The sequence below is a fragment of the Elaeis guineensis genome, chromosome 7 (assembly GCF_000442705.2).
Source record: "Elaeis guineensis isolate ETL-2024a chromosome 7, EG11, whole genome shotgun sequence".
NCBI lineage: Eukaryota > Viridiplantae > Streptophyta > Magnoliopsida > Arecales > Arecaceae > Elaeis > Elaeis guineensis.
Window position 1 is genome coordinate 100207258 of NC_025999.2, and position 24210 is coordinate 100231467.

General features: G+C 37.0%; 1 protein-coding gene across 1 annotated transcript; it reads right to left on the minus strand.

Annotated features, from left to right (window-relative positions):
* Positions 1-9549: 9549 nt before the first annotated feature.
* Positions 9550-12755, minus strand: LOC105048059 (pseudo histidine-containing phosphotransfer protein 2). The gene is made up of 6 exons (XM_010927247.3): positions 12610-12755; positions 11263-11393; positions 11106-11174; positions 10056-10127; positions 9897-9969; positions 9550-9750 (listed from the first exon to the last, which is right to left on the minus strand). The coding sequence occupies exons 1-6, from the start codon at positions 12667-12669 to the stop codon at positions 9700-9702; spliced, it is 456 nt and encodes a 151-aa protein (XP_010925549.1). The 5' UTR covers positions 12670-12755; the 3' UTR covers positions 9550-9699.
* Positions 12756-24210: the final 11455 nt, after the last annotated feature.

The following is a 24210-nucleotide window of genomic DNA, read 5'->3' on the forward strand; positions in this document are numbered from 1 at the left end:
ATATCCATAAAGCATAAAATTTGATAACTTAAAATTAAATAATATAAAATAAAATCAATAATTAATAATATTAAATAGAATAAAAATATCAAGCGTACAAAAAATAGTACAATAAAGGTTTCAAAAATACTAAGTACAAATTTAAAAAAGACTAAGTCCCACAAGGACGTCGTGGTGTCCATGGTCGCTTAGACCTTCTCAGGAAGGTCCTCAACGGCTGCTCCTGCTTCTGCTGTGATGGCTCCTCCCCTATATCAGTGGAGGAGATCTGCTGGTCATACTGCTCAGGAATAACGGATGCTGTCGGATCATCTACGGACTGAGCGACCCACTCAACCCTCTCATCTGGATATATGGATGGGCCTGAAAAGAAAGTATCATACTCATGTAACCAACTGGTATCCGATGATGTCATCTGGGAGATGTAGGAAGAAGAAGGCGCTGCCATTTGTGGATCAAAAGGCGGTGGCATCTGTGCAGCATCTAGTGATGATATCTGCGGAATATGCGGTGATGGCATATGTGGAACATATGGTGATGGCGTATATCTCATATCTGGCATATCGGCTGCTCCATACCAAGATGCACAGCTATATGGATCAACATCAATCGCCACCAATGTTTTGGAACTTGTTCTCTCTATCTCACGCAGTATCCGAATCCATTCGTTCTCATCAGTCGTAGATAAAGCATGGCGAGCGTCCAACACAAGATCCGATATAGAATCAGTCTACAAAATAAAAATAAAACAGTCAATATACTGTAAAATATAAAATAAAAATATAACACAAACAACATAAACTAATTTTCGTAGTCTTACCAAAAGATGCACAACAGAACTCTCACCCTCGTATCTGAAAACTGCATACCGAGGCTGTCCAATGACTCGCACTGTAATGCTAAAAAACCAAGTCATGTAGTCATCGATATATGAATGACCTCTCAAAATAGGATCACCATGAACAATGTGATCTCGATGTGCATCTCAAATATCAATGTACTTTGCATGTCTGATACACCAGTCAATACGAGCTCTCCCTTATCGATCAATACGATGAAGTCTCTGGCTGGTATCAAACTACTCTGGGATATCCTGAATCTGACCAAACTGCCACAGGATACGATCGAAAAGATGCCACTCTACCACATCAAAACAAATAAGTGGCACCCTAGCAGTCCATATGTCATGTCCAACTGTACACATCTGCTGCAATATAGCCAATATCTCATCTGTATATAGCTCCCACAAAAACTGATAAAGTTAAAATAAAAAAAATTAGTAAGCTAAAAGTTTAATAGATTATGAATATTGTAAAATGATATTTGTAAAAAATTCGGAATTTATCCATCTATATGTATCAACTAATGTATCCAACTGGCACCTATAAACCTGTGCCACTCTCGTCGATACGTGATGAACATTGAATGCAACGTTCCATCTGTTTCACAATCTACTCATATTAAATAAATTTTATCAAATTTAAAATAATAAATTTCAAATAAAAAAAGTAATATTCTTATATCTATATCCCAATGATCCTCCAGTCTGAATGGAACATCAAGATCATGCTGCTTTGATGGCATCTCGAGCAACTGTCGTCGTAATGGACTGATAGTCGGCATACGCTCCCATACCCAAATGTGTAAATTTCAAAAAAATCATACATGATATATCCAATGTTTGAAATATAATTGAATATTAAAAATAAAAATTTTTAATTCATATATCTGTAATAATACAAGATAACCACCAATCTCGCTCTAATCAGTATAAGAACCCCGACACATAGCTCTGTACAGGCAAGCTAGTACTGCACTGCCCTAATTGAGTCTACGAGCAAAGTCTAAATCCTCTAATAATGGCAAAAACATCAACTTCATCTTATTTGATGAAGTATCAGATAACAGGATATCACCTAACAATCGCAGCACCTGACCCCTAACATACTGCTGTACCATCTCCTCTGGTGCATCATCCGCAATATGAAAATGTCGATAACGATCATCCAAATACTAAATCCTGAGTCGTGAATGATCGAAAAAGTATGCATCGGGCTCAAATCCTAGCAATCGCAAGCACAAAGCCTGCCACTCCGGAATGGTAAGCGTGGGATCAACTCCGGTAACTGGATCGCCATCAACTGGTAGTCTAGTAAGGATGCTGACATCCTGTAAAGTGATGGTCGCCTCACCAAATGGAAGATAAAATGTGTGTGTCTCTGGACACTATCTCTCAAGCAAAGCAGTAATAAGACCAATGTCCATTTATATACGACCGATCCGATATACTCCATAGAATCTAAGATATCATAAATAATCCAGCACTCTATGTGGGATGTCCTCTGTCCTCCAGAAGTCAGCATCAGATCGTCGTAGACGAAGGTGTCTGGGCTCCTACAATAAAATATAATAATTAGATAATGTATATGACTTTTCAAAAAAAAATTAAATAGTAAATAGGATTGGAATGCTTACGCCGCCATCTAAAATAGTCTGTGATCGATGGTGCTCCTGCAATGTAAGAATACTGCTGTCTCGAGGATCGAGATACCGCAGATCGTAAACTATAATACGCTAATGAATCTAAAATAATGATATTATCACAAGTATATTAAAAAATAAAAAATATGATATTGTCATTCATTTTATGAGAAATATATTTTAAACACAATATTGTCACACAATACAACTTAAACACAAAATTCAGTTCATCTCAGGATATTAAATACGATATTCAAATACAATCTCACAGAAATACATAAAATAATGATGAAAATACATCTTCGGAGCCTTTAATTTCTTCCACTGCTAGAAGTTGAAGTATGTTGAAGTATCCTAGGACAGCGACGGCGGTCATGACCCTATTCCTTACAAATGTCACAGTGGTTCTTACTTCTTATTTGCCTATCATCCATCTCATTTCGTAGTCTTGTTGACTTTGGTCTACCTTTCTGCTTGGGTCTCAAACGATGATGATCAGAAATATATTTGAATATACGTGTATGCATCCAATAATCTTCATGTGGTAATGGATTAAAGTCATCGCTCCAAGCATTCATATATGCTGTAATTGTATATGCATCATCCACAAAACCACTAAAATGTACCGTAATTTTTTGACACACAGCTAAAATGTGTGAACATGGATATTTGTATATGCTCCACTTTCTACAAGAATATTTTTTTTCAGCTAAAGTAACAGTATGAAAATTTTTTTCACCTCGTAACCCTGCGCTTGCTCTCCTCGTAAGCACTTCATATATACTTCTTTGAAGGTTGAATGCTGTTACTCGGTGCTGGTTAGCTTTAACTTGATCTTCAGCAATCTTAATTGCAACATGAGGAGTAAAAAGATTATTTGAATTCTCCTCTACATATCTCAAGACTTGAACATGTCTCGTATTGAAGTATTTCACAAGACGATAAAATGTCATTTGAACACAAGCTGTAATTGGCACATTTCTAGCTCCTCGTAAAACACTGTTAAAAATCTCTGACAAATTTGTAGTTAAGACACCATAGCGCAGGCCATCATCATGTGCCAACGTTCACTTCTTCTTTTCTATCTCGGACAACCAGCTCCAAGCCTCTTCATTCACTGTTCTGATCCTACTCATGATAAAGTTGAACTTGCGAACTTGATGAGTGCTTCTTGCTTGCCATACTGCTCTTTTCAGCTGCACATTTTTAAAATGAGTATTGAAATTACTGCAGATATGTCTTAAGCAGTATCGGTGATAGGCACGTGGTGGACTCCATCCAATAGACTCATCTGCGATGACATTTAATATACCTGGATGCCTGTCAGAAATTAAGCATATTCCATTTCTATCTTTGATGATATGTGTTCTGAGCTAGAAAAAAAACCAACTCCAACTTGCAGTCGTCTCCTCATCCACAATTGCATATGCTAATGAAAATATCCCATTTTCTGCATCAATTTCTGTTGCAATTAACATCTTACCTTTAAACTTTTCATACAAGTAAGTACCATCAATACTGATTACAGGACGACAGTGCATAAAACCCTGGATTGATGGTTTGAAAGCCAAAAAAATATAATTTAAAACTCAGACATTGGAATTCACAGTTTGAAAAAAATTCCATGAAATAACTGTACCGGAATTTGCATGTTGAAGTGCAGCCATATAATAGGGTAATTTAGCATAAGACGGTTCTCATTCTCCATAAATAACAACCAATACCTTCTGCTTTCCATACCATGCTTTCCTGTATGACACTGTATATTGAAATTGATTATTAACGGCTGCCACAATAGCTTCAACTTTGACATCGGGATCTTTCTCAACAATATGTCAGACTAGTGTACCAATCATCCTTCCACTGATATATTTGTGGTCTCGACTCAACCCCGTAAACAAACAAGTGTGAAGACCCTCATATTTTGTGATTTGAAAATATCCATATTTTTTCAACAATGCAGTTCGAAGCCTCCATTTACAATTTTGAACATTATCTGATGATGCGCATCGTACGGACCATAATTTCGAATGCGACTGAACTACATTGTATGTCCGATGCTTCATAATGTGATAAAAATTAACAGCTCTTCTTACACAATCCTTACTCTCAAACATTAGACCTTTAAAAAATTCAGTCATCGAGGAGTCCCAAAACTGATAGTCAGACTTCAATCTTCGACCAGCACTAACACAACTACCATCATCTAAATTTATATTGTTAAAAAATTATGGAGGTTTGTGCAAATGAGATTGAGGTTCTCCCACATTAATATTAGCCTGAACATCTTCATCATCATTCTCATCTTCACCATCATCATCATTACTGCTACTATCCTCATCCATCCAATAGTCTTCATCTTCGCTTTTATCTGACTCAAAGCCTAGATTATCAGAATTTATTCCACCGACTATCCAATCATCGTTCCCTATATGAGTATCGTCTCCCACACTTACCACTATTTCTAGCAAAGGAGAAGTCACCATAGCAGAAGACACAGGAGAAGTCACCATAGGACTCTGAACAATTGGACAACTAGGGCCGACAGTAGTGAAATGTTGTTCTGCAAATACGGCCTCAACACTATCGGTTTGCATCATAGGACTTACGAAAGGTGAGGAAGGCCCAATATTATTGTCCGCTTGAGTTAAAAGCCGACTATAGTATCCAAAGCTTGGTACATCTTCCTTTTCAATATATAATTCTAAAAATTGACATTCTGAATATTTCAAAGGAAAGGTCAGCATTTCTTCGATATTTTCATCGTCATCAATTGGAACTAAGATATAATTGCTCTGCATTAACTGTCCCGACAGATTTAGAGATTTCTATTTCAATTTTATTTCATATTTTTTTTGTCTACAGGAATACTGCTGTATAATGGTCCAATAATTCTTGATGTGATAATGATGAAGATACTCTAATCATCTGATTTGCAGAGTGACTGTTCTGCACACCAGTTTCATCATTCTGTATCATGCCATCATAATACAATAGTACACGAACTCGAGTACTGGCCATTTTCTCGGAGAAACCTATGACAAAATCAAAATCAAAATATTTAGTATTACTAATTATTTTATCATTTCAAAAGATTTACATGATAAATGCATCATATCATCAATAAATAGGTACAGATAGATCCTATCCCATTTAGAAATTGTATTAATTCTATAGGTTAATTACATTAATCAAATGATACGCAAAAGGGACCGAAAAAAATTTTGACAGTATTTTCTTTTAATTCTCCCTACACGACAGAAAATATGTGAGGAGAACTAAAGAAAAATACTGTCCAAAATTTCTCTCGAACCCTCCGCATATCATTCGAATAATGTAATTACCTATAGAATTAAATGCAATTTCCAAACTGTCCAAACTGGACAATCAATTGACCAATATATATATTTTACGGTATCCGTACAAAAATATATAATCAAATATATATTTTATATGGATATCGTAGAATATCCTACATTGGTCAACTAACAGGTCTACATTTTCATGAAATGCAATATATTTTAAAATTTTTAAATTATGATTGAATCAAATTTTAAAATAAATCTGAATCTAATGAGATAAAAATAAAAAATAAAAAATAATGAGATAAAAATAAAAATTAAAAAGACTGAAATAGAAGGGTGCCGCAGGGCCGCACAAGGCCCGCCATCGGGGCCCGCCAACGCGGCCCGCCGTCAGGGCCCGCCGCGGCCCGTCGCTGGGGGGGCCGCCGCTTGGGCCCGCCGTGGGGAGCCACCGCCAGGGCGGCCGTCGGGGTGCGCGGGCCCGCCGCCGGCCCTCTGTCATCGACGGCCAAGGAAAAAGAGGGGGAGAGAGAGAGAGAGGAAGAGGGAGAGAAGAGGGGGCCGGCCAAGGGAAGGGGAGGGCCAGGGCCCACCGTCGGGGCGCGCGGGCCCGCCGTCGGCCATCTATCGCCGGCAGCCAAGGAAAAAGTGGGAGAGAGAGAGGAAAAGGGAGAGAGAGAGAGGAAGAGGGAGAGGAGGGGGCTGGCCAAGGGAAGGGGAGGGCTGGGGCCCGCCGCGGGGGGCCACCATCGGGGTGCGCTGGCCCGCTGCCGGCCCTCTGTCGCCGGTGGCCAAGGAAAAAGAGGGAGAGAGAGAGAGGAAGAGGAAGAGAGAAAGAGGAAGAGGGAGAGGAGGGGGCCGGCCAAGGGAAGGGGAGGGCCGGGGCCCACCGTGGGGGGCCGCCGTCGGGGCGCGTTGGCCCACTGTCGGCCCTCTGTCGCCGGCGGCCAAGGAAAAAGAGGGAGAGAGAGAGAGGAAGAGGGAGAGGAGGGGGCCGGCCAAGGGAAGGGCCGCCGACGACAGAGGCCGGGGCCCACCGCGGGGGGCCGCCGCCGGCCCTCTGTCGTCGGCGGCCAAGAAAAAAGAGGGAGAGAGAGAGAGGAAGAGGGAGAGAAGAGGGAGAGAGAGAGGAAGAGGAAAGAGAGAGGAGGGAGCTCACCGCCGTCGAGAGCTCGCCGTCGTGCCGTCGGAGAGGAGAAAACACCGGAGAAATGCCGGAGAAGAGGGAGAGAGGAGGTTTTTTTTTTTGGATTTTAAGTTTCAAAAACACCAAAGGAAATGGCGTTTTCAAAAACGCCATTCCCTTTGGTGTTTTCCTTCATTTTTTTTCTTTTTTTCCATTTTTTATGGTTTTTTATTTTTTTTAATTTTCTTTACTTATTTTTATGTGATTTTTTAATAAATAAAATTAATTTAAAATGGATATAGTAATTTGAAATGATAATTTTTTATTTAAATTAAAGTTAATTTTTTTAAATTAATAGTTACAATTTTTTTTTACCATTCTTTATTTGAATTATAATTATAATTTTTAATTTTTTAAATTTAAAATTATAATTTTTATTTTTAAATTAGAATTAAAATTTTTATTTTTTTTAATTCAATTCTTTTTCCTTTTTTCTTTTTTATGATATTTTTTATTTTTTTATACCAATTTTTTTCAAATATTTTTTAAAAAATAATTTGAAATGGAAAAAGTAATTTGAAATGATATTTTTTATTTTCATTAAAGTTAAAATTTTTACTTTTTTAAAAATTTTAATTTACAATTTTTATTTTTTTCACATTTTTCTCACTTTTCTTATGGCATTTTTTTTCTTTTATTTCTCTTGAATTCAAATTAAAATTTTAATTTTTTTTATAATTTAAAATTATAATTTTTATTTTTTTCTTATTTTTACCATTTTTTCTATTTTTATGAAATTTTTTTGAGGTATTTTTTTATTTATTTGAAATATTTTTTAAATAAATTAGTTTGAAATGAGGAAAGTAATTTGAAATGATGTCTTTTATTTTAATTAAAATTAAAAATTTTATTTTTTTTAAATTTAAAATTATAATTTTTATTTTTTTTCTATTTTTTTAAAATTTTGACTTTTTTATGACACTTTTTTTTAATTTTTTATTTTTTTGAACATCTTTTTTTAAAAAAATTAATTTAAAATGGGGAAACTAATTTGAAATGATAGTTTTTATTTAAATTAAAATTAAAATTTTAATTTTTTAAAATTTAAAATTATAATTTTTATTTTTTTCTCATTTTTTTATGGTATTCTTTATTTTTTAAAATTTTGAAGATTTTTTTAGATATTTTTTTAAAACAATTAATTTTAAATGGACAAAATATTTTAAAATTATCTTTTTTATTTGAATTTGAATTTGAATTTTTATTTTTTAAAATTTATTTAAAATTATAATTTTTATTTTTTTCTCAATTTTTTCTTCTTTTATGATATTTTTTTAAAAAATTAATTTTATGGTATTTTTTATTTTATGATATTTTTTAAGATCTTTTTTGAGATTTTTTTTAAATTAATTTTAAATTAATTTTAAAATTATAATTTTTATTTCTTTTTAATTCTTTTTTATGGTATTTTTAATTTTTTTTACGTCAATTTTTTTAGATATTTTTTAAAAAGATAATTTGAAATGGAGATACTAATTTTAAATGATAATTTTTATTTTTATCAAAATTAAAATTTTTATTTTTTTAGAAATTTAATTTTTTTATTTTTTCTATTTTTTATCATTTTTTCTATTTTTTGGGAGAAAAAATAAAAAATACCAAATAATATGATGTTTTTAAAAACGTCATATTATTTAGTATTTTTTATTTTTATTTTTATTTTTATTTTTATTTTTTGGCATGATCTACGTGGAAAATAGGGGGTGATGTGGCGATGATAAAACACCATTTAAAATGACGTTTTATCGATTTTAAATCAATCTGATAAATAAGTTAAAAATTAAATTATTTAGATAAATATTTTTTTTATATTAATTAAGAAAAGGACTCCTACTGCTCCCCCCGCACCTACACATGCGTGCTATGTCCGCATAAAAACAAACTCACCGAAGCGAACGGTCAATCCAAGTCAAATTCGAGCACCGCATCATCAGATCTGTTCAATGTCAGTGAAAATGCACGCTCGGCACCAAATTCTCCTCATAATCCCAAATAAACAGTCCTCTTCCAGCCGACTAAGCTGTTTATGTTGATTTCAAATCATTTGGTGCATCAGGTGCCAAGGGAAATCCGACGGTGCAGGGATCAGAAGTCCCGTCAATGGGACGGCTAGGTTGAAGCCATTGCATTGGACCAATCTCAACGGTAGAGGAGCAACAGGGAGTACTTGTACTTCCTCGTGTCAAGTCATTTTATAGCAAGAGATTACGCTAGAAGATGATGCTTCTTTTATCCACTTTGTGAGTTGCGAGATCGAATGGGAGTATAAGCAAAGCATGCATTGTCTCGTGGAGATTCTGTACTGTTGGAAAATTGCCCTGCTTTGGAAGGCTACATGGGTTGCTATGGTGCTCATGAAGTATCTTCACCTGATGGAAACTGACCGGGTGAAGCTGCTAAAAAACCTCAGAAAAATGAGATGGGGAATCATCAAGTCGCAAACAAAATTTCTTGTGCTCAACTAAAGATTCTTGGTGAAGTCATAGAATTCACTAAGACCCTACCACACCTTCAAATGGTATTGTTCAGGTCACGCAAAAGAAACACTAGTAAAGCTCAACGAGGAACAATTCCACGTACTGTCAACAGTTTTAGCATTTAAATTCCACTTTAAACATATCTTACAACACATGGCTTATTCTCTAATAGATTTTTTAGACTTCTGTTTCCCCCGCAACCCTCATTAAAGCTACAACAGCCGCACGTACGTCACCATGGTCGGTCATCTCAGCTGCCAGAGCGAGTTGCTCGTTCGGTGGGGCCAATTTGCCTGAGCAACTGAAACACCAATCAAGAATGCATCAAATAAGAGAAAATGTCACTGCTTTGTAAAGCTAAAAGAGAGCAGGATCGGACGGGGGGACAAAAAAAAGGGGTAAAACGTAACTGAAAGTGTTAAGATTGGGCTTAAGGGAGGAGAGTACCTGGAAATAAGACTCTAGCTTCTGTTTTAGTACGGCATGCTCTCTCTTCACCTTTTGGAATGATCTTTGGCATCTGAAAGCATATAGGAATATAAACACACAATTAGCTTGGTGGATTCAGACCTATGTGGGCAGAGAGAGAGAGGGAGGGTTGTGCACCCGTCAAGATGTTCTTGATCACAGTATTCCCTGAATTTTGTGCATTCGTTCTTTACCCGCAAGGCACCAATGCTGCACCAAATCCATCCATTATATTGATGAACACTAATAAGCAGTGTATAACAAAATAAATTACAGCTAAGCTGGTTGGGCGAATTGGCCTGCCGTAGTGTTGGAGACCTACTCCTCTACATAAAACGTTGGCCTATCGTGCTTTTCTTCTAAGCAAAATTTTTTATGCACCGCACCCCTTCGATCTATTGGACTACGTGATCATCATTTTTTAACACATATTTAATATCCATTTAATATCCACAATTTTATTTTTTTTATTTGAAATTTTGAACGACGAAAATTTTTTTTTTTTGAAAAAAAATTATGACATTCTACGTAAAAAATTATAATTTCAACGCAAGATGCTATAATATCAGTACAGGATGTCATAATTTTTTTTAAAAAAAATATTTTCATCATTCAAAATTTCAAATGACATCAGATTTCTTTCACCACATGGTGCACAAAGAATTTTTCTTTCCCCTGATACTTGGTGAGGGCATTTATGGACTGCACTGGTCCAGAAAAACCTGAGCCCATTTCAACTTTGGTCTTGTTAGACAAATACAGGAGGCATGAAATTAAAAAACTGCCTCAAATTTTCGTCCTCCTAATAGACCGATGTTTACAGGCCTAACGAGCTTACGTGGGCAATGGCCCATTTTTAGATTTTTTTTTTTCTCTTTTTAAAAGTTTGACTAGTTTCTAATACTAAAAGAATTTGTTCCTAGCGTAGATTCTCTTTTTAATATCTCTTGGATGTTCTTTCAATATCCTTTGATCTCCTTTCAATATTCTTCGGTTCTCTTGATTATTGAAGCCTTTTATATCTGCTAGGTGTCTTCTTAAGCTTGGGCCTCCTTAGATTCAATTATTTGGGACTAACCATATGGCCTTAAACTTTCACTGACAAGGTTTATTCCCTTTTTTTTTTTTTTTTTTGAAGGAACACTCGGGAGGTGTATAGTGGTTTTCAACTATTGTATCAGTTACTACCTGGAAGTACTGCCCTTTAACTGGTGCATGTATGAATCCAGCCTGCGGAAATCTTGGGGGCACCTCTCGCTGCATGGAGACCATATAATACATGTCACATCATAGTATTTTTCATAGCGAGCTCTTAATTAATAGTCTTAAACAAAATAATACCCACAGAGCCTGCTCGATGTTGGCCATCAATCTGGAGGAGTCCCTAAAGAACAAAGTCACAACTTCTTCCACGAAATTTGGGCTTGCTTCATCTTGCAGCTCTTCTAGTTCATCAAATTGTTCATCTAGGTATCCCTGCAACACACCCTCAAATCAATATTTCCATCCAACCATTTATTTAATGTACATACCTCCATGTATACCTAGATGCATATACTCATGAATATAAATATATGCACTTACATGTCGCTCGGTGCATGCCGATGTGGATAAAAATTATTTTAGTATGCTAAGTTAATTGTGAGTTGCTATGCTGGATCAATATTGTATGTCAATGATGACTCTAAATCGTTGACCTTATGTATCAATTTTTAGTTTACTCACCTCCACTTTCTGTAGAAAGAAAAAACTAAAAAAGAGCCAAAACAAGAAGGAAAATCTTCTGACTTCTAAACTATATTTACTTTGAATACAGCCACTATATATATTAATTTTATTATGTGAACTTTCACGGATTAATATATTTACACAACTTGCATGCATTCAATCTCTAAATGCACAACTGCATGCATTCTGATATCCGAATTTTTTGAGTTATTTTATCAGGTACTTTGTGGAGAATGCAAAAGTTGTTTCCACAATGTAATAGTGATAATGATAAGAGAGAAACAAAGAATCAAACACTAAATATAGTGGAAATCCTTGTGTGTTTCTCGTAATGATCAAATTTGTATTTACCCATCGTTATCAAAATTGAGAGGATTGCTGAAAAAGAAAGAATACGCTTGCTGGTCCCCCCAAAAATGATGACTCCGAATGCAACTCAGCCGGTATGTCGCTCAGTACTTTACAAGTCTTGACCATGCTACACTTATCAAGCCCTTCAAATGGACAAGAGCCAAACAGAGTGATATTTGGAGTCACAGACCTTGAAGTCCAGTTAGCATTAACCAACAATGAAATGGCTTGAATATATGACAAGAATTGAAAGAGTGCTTTATATTAACTAAATATTGTGATAAAACCTGTTTTAGGTGACAAACCAAAATAAAATTGTTAACAATTGTTAAATAGAACTATGAGTCAGCTTTCTAAGTTCTAAGTTGCCAATCATCTGTTCTTCATGAGATGGCCTATATAGATTGGTAATAATATAAATGGCCACCATGGTGGTTCTTAAAGAAACTAGTGTAAAACAAGCATAAAAAGATGGGAACGCTCATCTCCTTTCTTGAAAAGCCACTTTCTAATAAACTGCACCGTAACAAATAAACAAATCATAGGTTCCTCAGTTGAAACCACTCTAAGCATGGTATGCTCGATTGCTGGAAGGAAGGAGAAGACCACAAACCTGATCAAAGAGGCCCTTCTTCATGTAGGCAACTTGGCGCTGCAAGCTAGAGTACTCCATCTTTGGCTTGAGTACTATCAACAAAATGAGAGTTTGATGAGTTATGAGAGCCCATGAGGTTCTTATATAGAGGAGGAGAAGTACTGAAGAAATCTTGCAAGGAAGCTGGTATTTGTGGGCACATCCTGCAAGTGGGTCAGGTTGAGCACCCATCCGGATGGGTTTCTTCCTGTCCAAACATGGACACAAAAAACCAAAGCCAAGACAAACCGGTTTGGGGTTCACCAATCATTGGGCCACCTTCAAGTTGTCTGTGTCAGTATTGGCACATCCAGTTCCATTTCAGAGCCAAAACCATAAGGGGTCCACAGCCACTGACTTCAAGCCAACTATTGTTCTCTAGTAAATTATTGATGACAAAAGAGGCTAGGTGCTTTCTCATTGGGAGCAATCCAGGCCTCATTGACGGTGCACAATTCATAGAATGGGGGGAAGAGAGCCTTTTTGATAGAGTTGCAATCCAACTCGAGAGAACACCATCATCAAAAGTAGGTTCCACTCAAAGGTTGAACATAAGGAAATGTACAAAATATGCATTAGAAACAAATCTAGCCAAACAACCATTTTCCGTACTCAGAATTTGCGGTATAAGAGTATTAAGTTGATTTGTAAGTGCTGATGATGCTCACGCAAGCAAAATGTTTGTTTAGGAGTTTGTAAGGGTTCTTCGATCCCCATGACATCTACCATTGACATTCTTCATCAGCTACAAAGTAAATTCTAGTTTGACACCTTTGTGCTTGATAATACACTATATTAACTTTGGCATCAAGTTACGCGAATAAATGATTTCATGCAAGATATAAACGCCAATAGACACACGGCACCAAATATGCTTGGGATGATATTGATGTCAACAGAAAGATTACCTGAAGATCTATGGCTTCTTTAATAAGCATTTTAAATGTGTTATGGTGGTGGATAAGGTTTGTTCATTCGTTCACTTATTTATTCGAAGAGGATGGCAAATAAATCTATTAGATATATATAAAAGTTTATTAATTGCGTCCAGCCAAGAAACGATGACATGACACTCTGCAAGAAAAAAAAAACATAAATAAATCCATAAGTAATTAACATACCCAAAATTATCTTGGCTATGTACCCTGCTTTATATTGATATCTCCATCCACAGGTCAGAAATTCTCTCTCATGTCTATCCCACCTTTTTGAAATAAACCCCATCCTTCCATTTCTTTCAGCATCCGGATAAAAAGGTAATGGAAACCTATATTCCTGCAAAGCCAGAAAACAGCTTCAGGTAAAAGAGTAGACCATCTATTGATGTCACACCCCAAACCCAACACTCGGGTCGGATACGTAATGGCCGCACACTCCTTAGAGCAAGCCCTAAATAATATGCAAGGCCAACTTAAATCATTACAACCTTATCAACCATAATAATTTATTTCAACAATAATTCATAAAACTTGCATAATTACAATAACATTCCTTCAATCCTCTGATCAGGTATCAACGGTACTCTATCTATGCATCTGCTCACTCACAAATCCATACCATAGCCAACCATGAACATCTTGTAACTCTGAGAAAAAAAGAAAATGAAAGGGTGTGAGCTTTACAGCCCAGTAAGAATTCCCATATCACACCAATATAATAATATAATCTGAAAATAATGATAGACAATAACACGTAAAAGTCGATGTTCACTGTCCAGAATACTGCAAATATTTATAGATTATCTGTTTTATCAAAAGAGATGCATCATCATATGTTAAATAAGTGAAACAATTTTAATCAACGATTGTTTCATGTCTTATCTTTCTATTTTCTTCTATTATCACATCATCTTTAATCCTTTCCTTTTGGCTTTAGCTTTAGCTTTGGCTTTGGACTACCAGGATCATGCGACGATCTTTTATTCGGATCGATTTCTGTGATCTTCCTCGGATCGAAATATTCATGATCTTTCTCGGATCAAAGTGGCCATGATCTTTCTCGGATCAAATCATTCATGATCTTTCTCGGATCAGATTCTTCATGATCTTTCTTGGATCATATTCTTCCACACATAAGCCTGTGGGGGCTGTCCCAGGCATAAGCTCCTGGCAGGCTATTTCACATGACAAGACCAGTCCAAACCATAATTCTCTTTCTTTTCATTTTCATGAAATTATGATATTTAACTTCATTAATCAATTCAAATTTTGCAGTGTAATAAATATATCATACCCATATAATCATGCCATCAATCACTGATACATATGTATTGGTATAACATACTCATGCTGAAAATAAATAACAGTGTCTCAGATATAACAAATTCATCGATCTCAAATCCAACGATGCAAAATCAAGGAGATAAAACCAACGGTAAAATAACATATATAATGATGATCATGTACAGAGATTCTTACCTTTACCGGTGACAGATCCAAGCACAGAAATCAATGTTCTTCTTTGATTTATGAATTTCTTTAACAAAATATTTCACTCGATATTTTATGCAGACAATCGTATCTCTTCATGACCTTGATCAAATATAAAAATCATATATAGAGAAAATTACCGATAATCGATCCTAATAACACAGATCGAGGACCTCTCTTAGGATTAATCAAAATTAGGATTTATCTAAGTATCTAGATCCTCCACTGATCCATAAGACTTCTAGAGAGAGAAAATCCATGAAGAGAGAGAAAATTTTAGAGAGAGAAAGTAGAGAGAGAAAGTGGAGAGAGAATCTTCGTATTCTTTCGATGAGGCAATCATGATCGAGATCATCAAAGGTCCTATCAGGGTGACTCAATATGAATCAAGTGTTACAAATTTCAAATAGAATCGGACTGGGATCAGATCTACCGCACGAATTTCGGAGCAATCTCAAATCATCATATTTTTATTTCAAATTTATCCTAGGGTCTGTGATGTAATCAGAGAGAGATAAGAAAGATTCTAGAGAGATAAAATCCACAAAAAGAGAGAAAGATCTAGAGAGAGAAAATAGAGAGAGAAAATGTAGAGAGAAAGTAGAGAGAAGAGAGAGAAAAAAATTTTCTCTCTTCTTCTTCTTTTTATTTTATTTTATTTTTATTTTTTTCTTTCTCTTTTTCTTCTTTTTTTTTCTTTTTCTTTTTTCTTTTTCTTTTCTTTTATTTTTTCCTTTTTTTCTTTTTTTTTTCTTTTCCTTCTTCTTCTTCCTTCTTCTTTTCTTTTCTTCCCGCAGGCTTGTTTTTGACCGAAACAGGAGATCTTTGATCCCCTCCTTGGTTGGCCGGCCGACGGCGCAGTCGGTGCGGGGATGGTCGGCGGCCAAAGGAGAGATGATCCGGCGGCAAGAGGCGGCCAAACCGGTGGTCGGCGGTGACCACCGGCGACGGAAAACGGCAAAAATAAAGATTTTTTTTGCAATAAAATCCGGCGACTTCGGTCGCCGCCAAGCGTGCACATCGGCACGGGAAGGAAGGGGAGGAGGCTTACCTCCGTCGCCGGCGAAGTTTTTCCGACGAGAAATTGGACGTCACAGTGATGGATCTCCGTGAGAAATTTCCGACGATTGCCGCCGTTTTGCCCCGAGATTTTTGATGGAAAGGAGAGAGGAGAGATCTCCTCCTTAAATAGGGCCGGAGGGAGCTTGTCTCCGACTCCGATTGGGAGCCGGTGAACGGAGGAAGAAGACTCCCGAAGGGAGTCTTCTCCCCTGTTTTTTTTTTTTTTTGATTTGAGCTGTGGCTGATTTTGGGCCGGGGTGTTACAATTGACACACGTTATTCAAGCCAAGTTATTGTACCACCTCCCAGCAAGCAATTGGGAGACAGGTGCATAAATGTTGAACAGAAAAAGTATCAGATTACATAAAATGAATCCAAGTCCGGATGGAGACATTGGTAGAGGACTAATCCTTTTTAATTCCTTGGCTCGATTCCCATATCCATATCCACAATCATTCCATGCTTCTAAATCTTTGGTGATACAGAAAGTGGAAATAATAGCAAGGACCATCCATATCATAGTTACGGCCCTTGTTATACCATAGGATGTTCTGATAACAAAGATAAGTCAAAAAGGCTGACCAATTTATAAATAGCCATGCATTTAGTATCTTAGATACTTTGCAAACATATACACCATGCGACATTAAGGAAATGACTGCTGAGAACCACCCTCATACCCCATAAAGCGTCCATTACAAAATGGTCTTGTCAAAGAAGGATACTTCCTGGAACAGCAAACGACAATGGATCGCTGCTTTGTAACACATTATTTCTTCTCAGAGGTTTGAGTCTCATTCTAAATGTTTCAAAGCTTTTGATCTTGTTTAAAGGCAGGTTTAATTGCTACATTATTCCAACACCCAATCAGCATTAGCCTGAAGATTCCATGAGAAAAAGTGGTGAGATTTGGTCAAAGAAAGCTTGTTTTTCTTCTTGTATCTCAGCATTTGTCTTGAGGGTGTGGCTTAGCACAATAGTAAGGTTGCTCTATTGTCACGGATTACAATCTTTCCACACGCAGGTGTAAAGTTGCATACATCTGATCCTTCCCAGACCTTATAATAGTGGCAGGAGCCTCCTACATTTGACTGCTCTTTTATTTCAGTTGTTAGCTTCCCTCCACCTCCCATCCTCTTTCTTTTCCTTTCCTTCTATCCTTTACGTAAATCTTCTTATTTTACCTCCAAGTCAAGCTAATTATTTTGCAAAGCGACTAACATTTTCCAGTGAAAGCTTCTTCTCTCCACGTGCACATAACCTGCATTCTATTGGCCATCCTTGGCTTCACAACCTTGGAGACAGAATAAATGCCACACTGAATCATGAGAAAACCCCAAGCCAATAGAAGACATGCAGCAAAAAGAAAAATATCTGCAATCAAAAACCGGCCCTTGTCGTGCCTTTCTATCAACTCTGAAGCACAATAAAGGAAATTTTTTTTTAAAAAAAAAGGAGAATAAGAACAGACATAGGAGATGCTCCCTTTATTCTCTGTCCATATACAAGGAGAATGGAGAAATATTTCTAGAGCTTTCTTGGCCATGGTTTTCAGTTTCGGTTTCCTTCTAGCATTTGGTCCCATCCCTTCCTTTGTCGAAAGGGACAAAAGCTGTGGAATGCAATGCATAATTGGTTATCGTCCATCATTGCTCCGATGTCGATAAGAGAATCTCGACATGGATGATAAACCCGAATGGAAAATTTTTGAGTTGGAAAATGATGGAAAAAGTGAAATTCTTGGGTTGGCTTTCATGATAGCGAGTGTGGATTCTGAGTTGCAACCACACCATCAACACGGTGCAACGTGGCAGGACAAGCACCTTCCTACATGATAATTGCGGCATGATATACCCGAATGCCAAATATCTTGAGTTGGAAAATGATGGAAAAAGGTTAAATTCTCAGACTGGTTATTCATGACCGTGAGGGTGGATTCTTAACTGCCACCACATGATCAACTCGGTTGGTGGTACATGGTAGTAGCTTCTTTCTTTTCTTTTCTTTTTTCTTTTTCTTTTTTGGATGTAAAGTACGTGGTGGTAGTTGCCAAATTGGTGGTACCTCATAATATTCCCCTGTTACATGGTAGTAGTTTCCAGATTGGTTCCCTCACCGGACAACATAAGCAGCAAGCATAGGTTCTGAAACATTCTCCTGCTCCTACCACCAAGAACAGCTATCATGGAATACATTCCTAACATGCGCAGAGTATATATGACATAGAACGCTAATAAATATAAACTGATTAGAATGCTAAGTGATAAGAATAACAAAAAAAGATTGGTCGAAACATCACTACATACGATGTGAAACATGAATGTAACTCTTCTTCCACAAGTACATCAAAAGGGATATTTCCAAGAATAAGTGAATTCGACTTGATGTTATGAATGTTGTGTACTGCCCCGGCCCACTTTTAACCCAGGATCAAGCCCAAAAGCCCAAAGCTATATATATAAAAAAAAAAAAATAGAACGGAAAAAGGACTCTCAAAGGGAGTCTTCTTCTCCGATGAATCTCAATTGGAGAAGAGTTCTAGGACTCTTAAAACTCTAGAATCCTCTATAAATAAGACTCTCCTCTCCCTCACGAGCCTCCACCGACGACCGTTAAGCCCGATTCTTCCCCTTTTCTCCATGGAAGTCGTGGCAGTCTTTTCTTGTGTTCGTCGGAAATCAAAGGTCGAAGAGGCCACCGGAGTTCAGGTAAGGGTTCAATCTTTCTTCCTCTCCCTCTTCTCTTTCTTCCCATGATTTTAGACTCCTCACCGGCCGTCAGGATCGTCGAAAATTTCATGAAACGTGAAAACCCCTGTTCGGCCGGAACCTTTTTCTCCCTTTTCCGGCCACCGGCGCCACCAGTTGCGGCGTCCCATCCCCGAGACCGGACCCTCACCTCTCTACCTGTCGTCCTCGGTAAGCTTTGGCCGCCGGCGACCGACCAATAGCCAAAAATCATGAAGAAAGGGGCGGGTCCCTGTTTTTTGAAAAATAAAAAAAAAAGAAGGGAGAAAGCTCGCTGGCCGAACCTCGCCGCCGGCCGACCTTGCTCTGTCGCCGTCGAGTGGATGTCGCCCACCTCATCGGAGCTCGTGCCATCGAGGGGGACCTCACGGTCTTCCCCCGTTTCGGCCCAAGGGAGGCCGCGGGAAGAAAAGAAAAGAAGAAGGAAGAAGAAGAAGAAAAAGGAAAAAGAAAAAGAAAAAAAAAGGAAAAAGAAAAAAAAAAGAGAGAAATAAAATAGAAATAAAATAAAATAAAATAAAAAGAAGAAGAAGAAAAAAAAATTTTTCTCTCTCTCTCTCCTCTCTCTACCTTCTCTCTCCAATTTCTCTCTCTAGATTCTCTCTCTAGATCTTTCTCTCTTTTTGTGGATTTTATCTCTCTAGAATCTTTCTACTCTCTCTCTGATTGCATCACAGACCCTAGGATAAATTTGAAATAAAATATGATGATTTGAGATTGCTCCGAAATTCATACGGTAGATCTGATCCCAGTCTGATTCTATTCGAAATTGTAACACTTGATTCATATTAAGTCACCCTGATAGGACCTCTGATGATTTTGACCATGGTTGCCTCATCTGAAGGATACGAAGATTCTCTCTCCACTTTCTCTCTCTAGAATTTTCTCTCTCTCCATGAATTTTCTCTCTCTAGAAGTCTTATGGATCAATGGAGGATCTAGATACTTAGATAAATCTTAATTTTGATTAATGCTAAGAGAGATCCTCGATTTGTGTATTAGGATCAATTATCGGTAATTTCTCTATATGTGATTTTTATATTGATCAGGATTATGAAGAGATGATTGTCTGCATATGATATCAAGTGGAATATTTTGTTAAAGAAATTCATAAATTAAAGAAGAACATTAATTTCTGTGCTTGGATTAGTCACCGATAAAGGTAAGAATCCCTGTACATGATCACTATTATATATATGCTATTTTACTGTTGGTCTTGCATCGTTGGTTCTGCATCGTCCGATTTGAGATCGAAGAAATTATTATACCTGAGATACTGTTATTTGATTTTGAGCATTAGTATGTTATGTCAATATATATGTATCAGAGATTGATGGCATGATTATATGGATATGACATATCTGAATTGATCATAATGCAAGACAGAATTGATTTGATGAAATCAATACATAATGATTAAATGAAAAGAAAGAGATATATGGTATGGACTAGCCTTGTCATATAGAACAGCACGCCAGGAGCTTATGCCTGGGACAGCCCCCACTGGCTTACAGGTGAATCAGCCGGCCAGGAGCTCATGCCTGGGACAGTCCGCCAGGAGCTTATGCCTGGGACAGCCTCTTACGGGCTTTCGTACGTGGGACAGCCGGCCAGGAGCTCATCCTGGGACAGTCTTGAAAGACTTTTTAAGTGGATTCGATCCGGATGATGATTGAGGTATAGATTTGGATAGTCCAGAGTCAGAAAGAAAATGTTAAAAATCATGTGATTATGAAAAGAGAAATGAAAGATAAGACATGAAACAATTGTTGAACAAGTGGTTCACCTGTTAACATATGATGATGCATCTATTTTGACAAGACAGAAAATTTATGAATGTTTGCATTATTCTGGACATTGAACATGAGATTTTATATTTTATTGCTTATCTTTATTTTCAGACTATATTACTATATCAGTGTGATATAGGAATTCTTACTGGACTGTAAAGCTCACACCTCTTCATCTTTCTTTTCTTTTCAGAGATACAGGATGTTTATGATTGACTATGGCTTGGATTTACGGATGAACAGATGGATAAATAGAGTGTCATAGTATCTGATCAGAGAATTGAAGAAATTTAATTTGTAATTATGCAAGATTTTATAAATTATTGTTGAAATAAATTATTATGGATGATAAGGTTGTAATGATTTAATTTGGCCTTGCATATTCTTTAGGGCTTGCTCTAAGGAGTGTGCGGCCATCACGTATCCGATCCGGATGTTGGGTTCGGGACGTGATATGTTGGAAGAATACATTCCCCTGGTAGATGATGCTGTTTAGGAAATTGCAGCTCCGGTGCGCACAATGTACAGTTCTAGTGAATCCAGGAGCCAGGCGTAGATTTTTTTTATTTTATTTAATTAACTGATACAATATCACCAAGCTCGTTTTTCCGGTGTAACTATTAAAAGAAAAGCCAACAGAGTCAGGACACATGACATTAATGAGAATTTCATGTTGATTCTGCAAGAAGTTAGGGTACGCACTCACTTTGAATTCATTATGTTCGGCAAGATCATTTCATCAATGCAAAAGGCGTAACACGGCTTGGATATATTTGTTGGAGAATGATTGATCATGAGAACAACAACTAAGCAGTAACAGATACTACAATTAATTTGGTCGACCACCTAAAGGGAAGATAGTAAGTTCTAAACTTGTAATCATTCAGAAACTAGAGGATCCAAATGTAATAAACCGACATGTAGGACCTCGAAAGTGAAAGTTAGAATCAAACCATTAACTTTAAACATTAAATTTTGCATACATCAATAAATAGGTGGAAGAGCCTGGCCAACTTAGGAGATATTATGGGTCACTTTTGCTTCTTAAGACACAATAAACACCTTAATGTGAGCTTCACAAACTATTTAATCTGGACTTTTAGGAATATCCTCACAAAACCGACGGTTGACAAGCTCTAACATAAATGACCCACAAGTATATACTAAACAAGGTTTAGAATATCAAACTGCTTGACATACTACCATATAGTACAAATGATATAATTTTGTGTGTCATGCCCTGAATCCAGCATCTGAGTTGGCCACATGACATGGCCACACAAATCCTAGAGCAGCACCCTAAGCATCATGTAAGGCCTAAATAATTAACACTTCAAAATTTTAAATAACCAAGTAAATACCAAATAAATCAACCGAGTCACAATTTCAAATCAAAAGTAAACTTTGTTCAATACAATTATTCAAATATTTATTGGTATCAGAGAATTTAAACTAACTGAACTACTAAAGGCTTCAGTTCTTATTTGCTCTCATCCAAACCATTCAAACTAAGCATCCTGTGAGTCTAAAAAAAAAAATAAGAAGGAAATATGAGCTTCTCCAGCTCAGTAAGAATCACTGCACATGTATATCAAGCCAATAGATAAAATTAATATTTTTAAAACCAACACAATTTTGTAAAGACTCATATGTATATAATAACTCGAATAGTGACATAAACATGCATTTAATAAATATGGATCATCACATATCATCAAGTAAAGTCTTCATTTATTGTTGAATTACATGTTATATGTTTCATCTTTTCACATCTTTAGTTTGACAATCTTTTATCCCTTTTTGGCTTTGGGCTAACCCAGACCATACCTCAATCTCTTTCCAATCTTATTTTTTTTCTTTCTTTTCATATAAGCCTTTTAAGGCTGTCCCAGGATGAGCTCCTGACCGGCTGTCCCTCGTACAAAAGTCCGTAAGAGGCTGTCCCAGACATAAGCTCCTAACGGGCTGTCCTAGGCATGAGCTCCTGGCCGGCTGATCCACCTATAAGCCAGTGAGAGCTTCCCAGGCATAAGCTCCTAGCGGACTGTCCCAGACATGCGCTCCTGACGGACTGTCCCAGGCATGAGCTCCTGGCCGGCTGATCCATATATCGAGGCTAGTCCAAACCATATCCTTTTCATTTAATTATTAATTTCATCAAATTAATTTTGAATTACAGGGTGATCAAATTGATAAGTCATATCCATAAGACTCATATCATCAATCATAGAAATCTTTTCATAATATGCTCATGTTTAAAAAGAATCATATAAACCATATATCAGTGTCTCAAGCATAGAAAACTCATTGATCATAAATTCAGTAATGCAAAATCAACATTATAAAACTAACGAACAAATAACATATATGGTGATAATTATGTACAGGATTCTTACCTCGATCAATGAGAAATCAAACTCACAGCCTTACAGTCTGAATATCAAAACCTTATTCGTTGTCCTCCTATTCGTTGGATTGTTCTCCTATCAAACAAATCAATTTAACCAAATTAATTTTTTTAAAAAAAATTATATATTGAGGTTTATCAGAACCCTTACCTGTGTCCCAACTTTTTTTTAAAATTTTGAGAAGAGAGAAGAGATTTCTTCTCCTCTTTCCAACAATCAAAGCAGGGGACCCGACCCCCATCCTGAATGCCTCCCCTTCCCACAGCTAGGGTAGGCCATCTCCGGCCACCCTCCTCGGCAACCCCGACGGCGGTGAGGCTACCATCCCGGTGGCAGCCCCACCTGTCCCTGCTACCGACGATGGAAGGAGAGAAACAACACAAACAAGGGTGCCCTGTTTGAGACCGAACTGGCATCTTACCGGCTTTCAAGCACGCTGATGGCCAAAAAGATCAATTCGAAAAGAAGGGAGAAGAAATATACCTTGTTCCGATGGTCAAAAAAATAGCTCCGACGGTCCCTCTCTTCCAATCAACCGCTCACGGCTCTCTCTTTTGAAAATATCCCTCAAATCCCTTTAATTTCTTTGAAATTTTTGTTGTAAGGTCCTAAGGGAGGGAAATGGGGGTCTTTATAGGGAAGATCTTCTACCCTAATCGGACTCTTCGAGTCTGATTTCATCGAAAATGGAGAGGAAGAAGACTCCGATTAGGAGTCTTCCTCCTTCTGTTAATTTTTCATTCTTTTTTTTTTCTCATTGGGCCGTCAAGGGTTTACAGGCCCAAGAACCTGGGCCGTTACAATCTCTCCCTCTTAAAATAATTTCGTTCTCAAAATTTGCATACCTGAATTTTCGAAGAGTTGTGGATACTTGACCTTCATTTATGTCTCGAGTTTCCATGTAGCCTCTCTCTCACTATGATTACTCCATTGGATCTTCACATAAGGAATATTTCGATGTCGTAACACCTGATCCTTCTTGTCAATAATCCGTACTGGATATTCTTCATAAGTCAAATCCTTCTGAAGATGCAAAGGTTCATAACTCACTACATGACTTAGATCTGGAATATACTTTCTCAACATTGATACATGAAACACATTATGTACACCAGATAAAGCCGGCGGTAGCGCTAACCGATAT

Excerpts from the sequence above, each read along its gene's own strand:
- LOC105048059 (XM_010927247.3), bottom strand. The coding sequence starts at position 12,669 with ATGGAGTACTCTAGCTTGCAGCGCCAAGTTGCCTACATGAAGAAGGGC. Across the intron at positions 11,175-11,262 it reads GCCAACATCGAGCAGGCTCT|CGAGAGGTGCCCCCAAGATT; the intron begins GTGGGTATTATT and ends GTCTCCATGCAG. Across the intron at positions 9,970-10,055 it reads GATCAAGAACATCTTGACGG|ATGCCAAAGATCATTCCAAA; the intron begins GTGCACAACCCT and ends ATATGCTTTCAG.